This window comes from Montipora foliosa, unplaced genomic scaffold (assembly GCF_036669935.1).
Source record: "Montipora foliosa isolate CH-2021 unplaced genomic scaffold, ASM3666993v2 scaffold_390, whole genome shotgun sequence".
Classification (NCBI taxonomy): domain Eukaryota; kingdom Metazoa; phylum Cnidaria; class Anthozoa; order Scleractinia; family Acroporidae; genus Montipora; species Montipora foliosa.
This window is the reverse complement of record NW_027179690.1, coordinates 427501-437500: the sequence shown is the minus strand read 5'-3', so window position 1 is coordinate 437500 and position 10000 is coordinate 427501. Positions and strand designations below refer to the sequence as shown.

At 38.5% G+C, this 10000-nt stretch overlaps 1 protein-coding gene across 6 annotated transcripts in view; it reads left to right on the top strand.

Annotated features, from left to right (window-relative positions):
• Positions 1–10000, top strand: part of LOC137987829 (plexin-A1-like) — a 116845-nt gene that overhangs the window by 63056 nt on the left and 43789 nt on the right. For all 6 annotated transcript variants that reach the window (XM_068833908.1, XM_068833904.1, XM_068833906.1 and 3 more), the window contains exons 13-16: positions 5741–5881; positions 6622–6732; positions 6875–6920; positions 9135–9238. In XM_068833908.1, coding sequence (XP_068690009.1) covers positions 5741–5881; positions 6622–6732; positions 6875–6920; positions 9135–9238 — 402 coding nt within the window. The remainder of the gene's footprint in view (positions 1–5740; positions 5882–6621; positions 6733–6874; positions 6921–9134; positions 9239–10000) is intronic.

Genomic DNA, 10000 nt, shown 5'->3' with positions numbered 1-10000 from the left:
CAGTACAACTGATCGAATATCTGATTTATTGATCGATAAACAATTGGCAGTACAACTGATCGATAAATAAGTACAACTGATCCACAAACAAGTACAACTGATCGATAAATCGGTGTAACTGATCAAATATTAGACACACAACTGATCGAATTTGAGATAGACAACTTATCGATAAATCAATACAAATGATCGAATATTAGGGACACAACTGATCGATAAATCAGTACAACTGATCGAATATAAGCAACATAACTGATCGAATATGAGGGATACAACTGATCGATAAATCAGTACAACTGATCGAATTTCAGGGACACAACTGATCGATAAACCAGTACAAACTGATCGAATATTAGGGACACAACTGATCGATAAATCAGTACAACTGATCGAATATTAGGGACACAACTGATCGATAAATCAGTACAACTGATCGAATATTAGGGACAACTGATCGATAAAACTCTGTAAAACTCTGTTCTGGCCACACAAAAGTTAGGTACACACACACACACACACACACACACACACACACACATTTATTTGTTAAGGCGGGTCGGAAAAGGCAACCTTAAAAGCTGATGTGGACCCGATGTGGCAGCGGGTTCCAGCTGTACGAAGCCCTATTGCAGTCACTGTATTTTAAAACATTAGCGCAAGCTTAGTCTTTCTAAATCTGGGAAATCTACTGCTGTTGCGCCTTTTAATACATATCTGACAGCATCTGTGTATAATTTGCATAATGGCGGCTGGACGCATCTTTGGTTGCTCCGCGCTTACTACTTTCTTTGCTTCTCCGAGTGGTTTATTTCGGGCAAAATATCACAAAACTGTCAGATAATAATGTAAGTTCGCCGACGACGGTGTTTTACTACGCATATGATGGCAACCCAGACGTGTTCTCGCTTCAGAAATTCGACCACGCGGCCTGTGATGTCCGCCATCTTGGATCATGTTTTCATCGACCAAGTTGTAGACGGTCTAGACGAAGCTATCGAGGGAAATTTGGAAAATCAACTCTAAACTATTACAGCAATAGTGATGCCAGTTTTCATCTCAATTATTTCAAGGTCTGTGGTGATGTACATCCGAACCCTGGACCCACGACTGTTAATAAAAATCCAAAGCAAAATACGGATTCGACCAAATCAAGGAAAGCACCTGTATGGAAGTGTCCTTGTGCTCTCTGTTTAAAACCAGTACGTGCCAATCAGAAGGGTATCCTTTGTGATATTTGTAATAGATGGCATCATATAAAATGCTTTAATATGGATCGTAAATTGTACATGGCTCTTAGCTCTTCAGATGATGAATGGTGCTGCAATGACTGTACGAATCCATTTAATTTTACGGATTCTTTCTTCGAAGCCTCGCGTGGCTCTGATGGCTTTGATGTTTCTGCCAACGACGAAAGTCAGACCTCCACAGCGAACAGTCGCGACTCGTTTCCCAAGTGCTTGGTGTTAAATGCTAGAAGTTTGCGCAACAAAGTTCTTGATTTGCAAGCTCTGCTTTTAGTGGACATTTTTGATGTTGTCGCTATCACTGAGACTTGGCTTGATAGTAACTTTGCTGATCATGAGCTTTTGATGGATGGTTTTAATATCTTCCGCAAAGACAGGCACATTCAACGTGGTGGCGGGGTGTTGTTAGCAGTCAGAAATCATCTACCTTGCTCCCGTCGATTTGACTTGGAAGTTGAAGTTGAAATGCTGGCCCTTGAAATCTGCCTGACTCATAAGATCCGTGTTGTTGTTGCAGCCTTCTATAGATCTCCTAATTCTGACGCAGACACTTTTTTGTTTCAGTTAAGACAATTCCTGGATAAATATTCAAGAACTGGCTTATCAAACCTTATTGTCACAGGTGACTTCAATTTTCCAAATATCGATTGGTATACTGGAAGTCCATTTAGATCTGAAAAAAAGGTTACGTTTATACAAACGTTGGCCGTGTAGCACTATATTTTAAACAGAGTTAACTGAATAGAGTGTAATGTGAAGTGCTAGATTTCAATCCCATATGAACCATGTGAGCGTTAGCCCTACTGATGGAAAAACCCTAATTTTGACTCATCATAAGTGGGCAAAAGCTCTTGATGAGGGTCATCAAGTTGATGTAGTTTTCCTTGATTTTTCGAAGGCCTTCGACCGTGTTCCCCATCAAGCCTTACTGCACAAGCTTTGTAATTTCGGTATTTCTGGGGAGCTGTTGAACTGGTGTCAAGATTACCTTAGTAATCGAAGACAAAGAGTAGTCATTGATGGTTATTCATCTTCTTAGACAGAAATCACCTCTGGTGTACCGCAGGGCTATATTCTTGGGCCACTATTTTTTGTTTTGTTTATTAATGATTTACCCGATGTAGTTTGTTCTGCAAGCACAATAGCTTTGTATGCTGATGATAGCAAGATCTTTGGAGTAATAAAATGTGATGATGATCAGATGCTTTTCCAAAACGATTTGGATAAACTTTACCATTGGAGCCAACGCAACCTGATGGATTTCAACTCCAAAAAGTGCAAGATTATGAGAATTACTAAAAAACAAGTGCCCTTTACTAACAGAGTGCATTAGAGTGATACAGTTCTCGAGGAGGTCAAGGAATTTAAAGATTTAGGGATATTGACTAACAACGGTTTATCCTGGAACTCTCATATTGATATGATCACTGCCAAGGCAACAGAATGTTAGGCTTAATTAAAAGAACGTGCATGGATCTCAAGGATAAATCTACTCTAAAGACCTTGTACTGCTCCCTTGTCAGATCGAATCTGGAATACTGCTCAGTCGTCTGGTGTCCATTCACCAAAAGAAACGTAAACAAACTTGAGAGAATTCAGCGCAGAGCAACCAAGTTCATTTTAAAATCGAATGAACCATACGATGTCCGTCTACGTAAACTCAATCTGTTAACTCTTGAGCAAAGACGTTTCGCTGTCGATGTTACCTTCTTATGTAAGGCTCTCAATGACCATTTAGATGTTGACTTTTCTCAATTCTTAGATTTTTATAGCCAAGAGGACGGTTACTTACTGAGACATTTTGATACTAAATCGCTAAAAAAGAAATATGCCAGGACAAACATACGTAAAAACAGTTACTTCTTAGGATTGTGGACGAATGGAACAGTTTGCCTCTTGAGGTCCGTTCGGCATGCAGTGTTGACAAGTTTAAAGCTAGTGTTATTAAATTTGTAACAAAATTGTAAATATTATCACATTTTTTAGTGAGTTTATTGTAATTTTTATAATTTTTATGAGGTGATTGGTTTTTATATGGGGTCACGCAACTCTTTTACAAATTATCCTTATGGCCTTTTTTTTTCCTTTTATTACTATTTTTTCTTTTTTTTTTTTTTGTAAATATACCATTAAATTGTAATAAAATAAATAGATAAATCAGTACAACTGATCGAATATTAGGGACACAACTGATCGATAAATCAGTACAACTGATCGAATATTAGGGACACAACTGATCGTTAAATCAGTACAACTGATCGAATATTAGGGACACAACTGATCGATAAATCAGTACAACTGATCGAATATTAAGGACACAACTGATCGATAAATCAGTACAACTGATCGAATATTAGGGACACAACTGATCGATAAATCAGTACAACTGATCGAATATTAGGGACACAACTGATCGATAAATCAGTACAACTGATCGAATATTAGGGACACAACTGATCGATAAATCAGTACAACTGATCGAATATTAGGGACACAACTGATCGTTAAATCAGTACAACTGATCGAATATTAGGGACACAACTGATCGATAAATCAGTACAACTGATCGAATATTAAGGACACAACTGATCGATAAATCAGTACAACTGATCGAATATGAGGGACACAACTGATCGATAAATCAGTACAACTGATCGAATATTAGGGACACAACTGATCGATAAATCAGTATAACTGATCGAATATTAGGTACACAAGTGATCGATAAATCAGTACAACTGATCGAATATTAAGGACACAACTGATCGATAAATCAGTACAACTGATCGAATATGAGGGACACAAGTGATCGATAAATCAGTACAACTGATCGAATATTAGGGACACAACTGATCGATAAATCAGTATAACTGATCGAATATTAGGGACACAACTGATCGATAAATCAGTACAACTGATCGAATATGAGGGACACAACTGATCGATAAATCAGTACAACTGATCGAATATTAGGGACACAACTGATCGATAAATCAGTATAACTGATCGAATATTAGGTACACAAGTGATCGATAAATCAGTACAACTGATCGAATATTAAGGACACAACTGATCGATAAATCAGTACAACTGATCGAATATTAGGGACACAACTGATCGATAAATCAGTATAACTGATCGAATATTAGGTACACAAGTGATCGGTAAATCAGTACAACTGAGGGTATATTAGGGACACAACTGATAGATAAATCAGTACAACTGATCGAATATTAAGCACACAACTAATCAATAAAACCGTGCAAGTGATGGAATATCACGAACACAACGGATCGAATGTAAGAGACAACTAATCGATAAATCAGTAAAACTGATAAAATATGGAATAAGTGACTCGCAAGTGATCCAAGAAGAGCTAATTATCCAACTATAATGGTCACATATGTAAGGGAGTATGTGACTAAATGATGAGTGGGCCAATCGGTAGATATAATTAATTTTGAAACAAACGGCGCGCCATAGAAAGTAACCATGGGATTTCCATTGCCATGTCAATAATTCAAGGCCGTATACAAGTTGCATTACAATTAAGTCTATCATTACGGTCTTTATACTACTACCTCAATAATTTCTGCAATTTGATTGGCTAAGAGAGAAGATATTTCTGAAAGTTTAAATATTCATATGGAAGAAATTCCTATTTCCGTGGGAACCAACATCACGAAAATGGTGGACAGATATCCAGATTTTCAGATTTTGAAATTCAAAAGATTTAGTAACTCGAAGTAAATTCAAAGAACCAAAACGCCAGAAAAGTATATCAACCTGGCTAAATGTCAGGGCCAGCTGGATCGAAGGCAAGAATCTGAAAATCAACTTGCTCATATCATTTGTGGAGGAAAACAACTGGACAAAATGTCAAGCATTTTTGTCCGGCATTCTTACGTACGAGGGCGTAGAGTACGAATTGGACAGTTTGATAGTAATTCTAGCTTCATTGGATCGACACCAAATAGCAAAGAACTGCGCCTTTTCCATTGCAAGGGATGAATTTTCATACGCGTGACCAAAGAAACACAGTGCGTGGTTCAAGTACACTGAACACAAAGTTTCTCAGGCAGTACTATAGCCTGATTTGTACGTGGTATTTGGTGTAAACACCACTCCAAATTATTTTTATCATTATCACTGGTGGTATTTATGGTTAATATCACAATTATCTACATACACTGTGCTGACATTCATACTTAATCACGCTTCAGATATTACTGAATATTACCAGAAACTTAACTATACTTTTTGAGTTATGTTTGTGTGGAGGCTGTGAAGGTGAGCTCTATCAAGGGTCCATGTCCAAGCTAATATGGTGAGAGGTTTTGCTGTCGTGCATTCATGTAGCTCGTCATGAAGTCTTGTGTGACGAACCAAAAAAATGGCTGCAAGTGAGGTACAAGCGAAGGTTAGGAATTCCAGTAGAAGTCTGTTAAGAAGTTTAATATTTGCTTTCTGACATTATAAATTCTTTTATTATTCAGAAAGATGCTGGCGAGCCGCTATTCATGCTGTTTAAAGCAGTGAAACAACAAGTTGAAAAGGGGCCTGTGGATGCAGTGACCGGAGAAGCTAGATACTCCCTCAGTGAAGATAAATTGCTCAGGCAGGCTGTTGATTTCAAGGTATGTGCCACTTCTGCTATGTTCGGCGTTAAGTGATTTTAGTACGTCTCTATTGAGTCACGTCATGTGCGATGAGGCATAGTTGTAAGTTTTACTTGATTTTCAGAATATAGCATCATTAAATTTAAAGTGATTCTCTTTCTTCCCAGGCTTCACTAAACCCAACTCAAACGTGCAAACTGACCCTGTTCGTGTGAAAGTCTTTCGTCTTAGCTTCAGTTCTTATTTTGCACATTTAGACACTTTAAACTGTCATTGACACATCGCCTAATTTGTTACTTATAACCTTGAAAATGGCGTTTGTGGACGCCTAAACTTCTCTTTTTCAGTTTTATCTTTGCATGTTTGCTCTTCGTATTTGCATCTTGTGTTCACTGGCTAGTTTGCTGTTGATCAAACGATATTTTTTTGTGGCTTTATTGATGTATTCGCTTTTCATTTATTCCGTTCGAAGGAAATGTCTTCAACTTCATTGGTTATTGTTGGGTTGATTGTCGTAGGTATTGACGAACTTTTTGTTCGGACTTTGTTTTTGTGGGGTTTGTCGACGACAATGAGAACACCATGCACAAAACCGGGGGTTTTAACATCTAGGTCATTCGCTCAGTGTGATCTTTTCGTGCATTTTGTTTGGTATGGTTTTGTTGTCCAGCGTTCTTCTTTCCTGAGCAGCGGTTCAATCGGCCATATTTTAACCTTATTGTTTTTATTTTCTGACAATTAATTTGGTTTTCTTGCAGCCTCTGGGTGTTAGTGTGACCTATAACGGCAGTCCCGCAGTTGCTGTGGTGTTGCTTGATTGTGATACTATATCTCAAGCCAAGGAAAAGATTTTAGATGTCGTATTTAAGGTATCAGTGAAGCAGGGAAATGTTTTCAGAGAACAATAGCTTTCCTCCTAAAATATGAATGTGAGGCACTAAACTTTATTCAGAGATCCAAACAACCTGTAAAACGCTGCTAGGTTTACTTATCACTGGCATTTGGTTCCAGAATTCTCCATTTTCAAGTCGCCCTCCAATAGATGTCCTTCGACTCGGTGAGTATGATTAATTTTCATATCGTCATCGCTAAATTGTATACTCATTGTAATACTAAAAAGAAGCAATTTTTCGTTTAAGTCTGACTAAGAGTTGTCATAAGTAATGTACTGGCTGCAAGGTTTGTGATTCCTGCGACCGATAGGAATCCAGACTGTAACATCACGTAATAACGTTATGAAAGAGGGAAGGGTTTCCAAGGCAGACCGGTCTAGATAACCGTTGATATAGTGCTCTGTTGGTCATATCTCGAACGAGTTGGAGAATTTTTTCGGTTCAGTGTCCGGGATAACTCTACCACTTTAGGCTGATTTTCCAACCAGTCTCACCTTTGGCATGTAAATCGATAAAAATGATTTGTATAATCCTGAGTTGTAGCCGCAGGGTCCGAAATTAACTTTTTTTATATGGGTTACAACTGGCGACTGGATAAAAAATTTCAGTCGCCAGATGGCAAATTGTGGTCGCCAAAAACTTTCTCCTGAAAATGCACGTTTTGAACTTTTTTATGGAGACTAGAAAGCAACGACCGCGCGGTCTTGTGTATGTCTCAAACATTATTTTTCGCTTTCGAAAGCGGACATTTTGGAGAGAAAATGTACCCGACCTGGAATGTAATGAAGAAGTCCATCTGCCCATTTGTTGAAAATTTCAGCCACGGAAACACCAGTCACGTTCTGTCGCACACGAGCCGCCATGTTATTACTGTGCTACATTCCTCGCATCAGTCCCTCAAATCTCTCTACTGAGTCGCAGTTTTTTCGCCCGCAATACGTATTTTATGAGAAACCGCAAAAGAACGTGGCGGCTTGCGACGTTATGGAGACCTATGGAGGTAGTTAACGGGAAAACTCCTTCATTTTTATTTCAAAAACATCGACAGGATAAAAAGTAAGACACTTGTTGGCAAATGGCTCTGAACTTAATAGTAGGTCGCCCACTGGCGACCAACTGTGAAATTCTGGTCGCCAGTACTCAATTTTTAGTCGCATTGGCGACCAGGAAGGCGCAATTTTGGACCCTGAGCCGCCTCTTTGAATAACTGCCTTGTGTTGGAAGAAAACAAAGTTCATTTCCAGTTACAAACGCTCTGTAAATGAAGGCAGATATGAATGTTTGCCTCTTAAGCAAACAGCTTTTTTCGGTCATTCTTCTTGTTGCTTTCAATTTAAAGTCACATTGTACTTCTTCTTTCCCTTCAACATGTGCATGTGAAATGATCATATATTTGTACTTTCGGAAATTGAATACAAAAGAGTTGAAGACTCTCTTGTATTTTACTTTTATATTGTAACTCTTCTCCAACTCTCATGTTTTTCAATTTGCGCAGTTTCTGTATGTGCACATTTTACACATTCCACACCATTCATTTGTACATAATATACATGCAAAAATTTCAGCCCTTTGATTGGCTGAGAGCACATCAATTAATCCCAGACAGAGTGCAAAATAGTGAAATTTGTGCAGAAAGTTGAAATTAGTGCAATAAAGGTAAAACTTTTGCATTGATAACCAATGCGTGATACGCATGCGTTGCTTCTGCTTAACCATCGCGAAGTTTTTTAATGAATATTATTAATAAGTAATCACATGATTTTTTTTCTTGCAATTTGGAATAAATAAGCATTTGTAAATTTTTTCAAACACTTAAAATTACACTCGCCCTTCGGGTTTTGCAATCTTGTGCGTCCTGGAAAATTTCATGCGTGCTAATTGATTCCAAATTGCACTCGAAATCGTGCGATTTCCTATACGAACTCTTAACGGGATATAAGTCACTCTCACAAGTGATCAGCTCCCAGTTGGCTTGATAGCTCAGTTGGTGGAACAGTGGCAGCGCAATCGCACATTCATGGATTTCACTCCTGTTCAAGCTTTTAGTTGCTGATTAACTGCGCCGGTGATCCCCAGCTTTCATGTTTTTCAACTAAGCGCAAAGTTTGGAAAGTGTAGTCAATTTCAAGCCATCTTGAAATTGCAGTGATTTTATTCGGCACCTGTTGGCATTTTCACCAGGGCTTTCCGCGGCGCTTAAAAAGTTGTCCCTTGAAAGATCATTGCTTTGTTGCTTGTGATATTTAGATTTTGAAATTTGCGAAAATTCTAAGCAAGTGAAGGTGATAAATTCCACCTTTCAAAGCCAATTTTAAGGTTTTTGTAACGGTATCGCATTGTTTAACCTTTAAATTTATTTGTCTGAAAAAAAAAAACAGAGTGGGACCAAAGTTCTGGACGAGGTCTGTCTCTGCGAGATGACGATTCTCAGGCATTGATTGAGGGAGAATGGAGAAAGATAAATACCCTCCGTCATTATCAGGTAGGAGTTGCATTTTCCGATATACAAGTTGTTTGTTGCCAAATTAGTGTCATTTGTGAGTGACTCATGGACCTAGATAATCTATGATCTATAATTGCTCTAATTTTTTTTTGTAGTTTTTTCGGTAGTGTCAGGAAATCTCACATTATACTTATCTCAAGTCTCATTGTTTAACGTTGAAATATAAGCAGGCCGAGAAGCGGGTCTAATGATTTTCCTCCTGCCGGTTAAATTCTCTATGTGACTTTTCTATTTTAGTTTTCTAGTCCAGTTTTGCACCACGCGAGTATTTTCTTTATTCTTGGTGTTTGCAATATCTTCAGCCGAAACGAAAGAAAACGTTTACTTGGCGATAGAGATTAATTCGCGTAGGATTACATGGCGTTGATTTATGTGTTAAGGAGCCGTGGCCCAACTACGGCCGCCATTGGTAAAAGGCCGGTTGACACATTAAGTACGCGGACGCAAGCAGACGCACAAGCAACTTACGGAGATGCATTAACATGTCGTTTATTAGTGCGCTTGATTAAGAGGTTCTCAGTCTCCATATGTTACTTGAGGTTTTTGCTTGCGTCATATGTGCAACCAGCCCTGACCAAGAATTGCCGTTTTTATACTAGAGACGCATAATTCGTCTGGGACCAACTTGGGCAAACATTTTTCCTGCGTCTGTTAAATTCGTCTAGTATAACGACGGGCACGGGACGCGAACTTTCCAGTTTAGTGCCTCTTGTATGACAAACTAAAGTGGATAGTTCATCC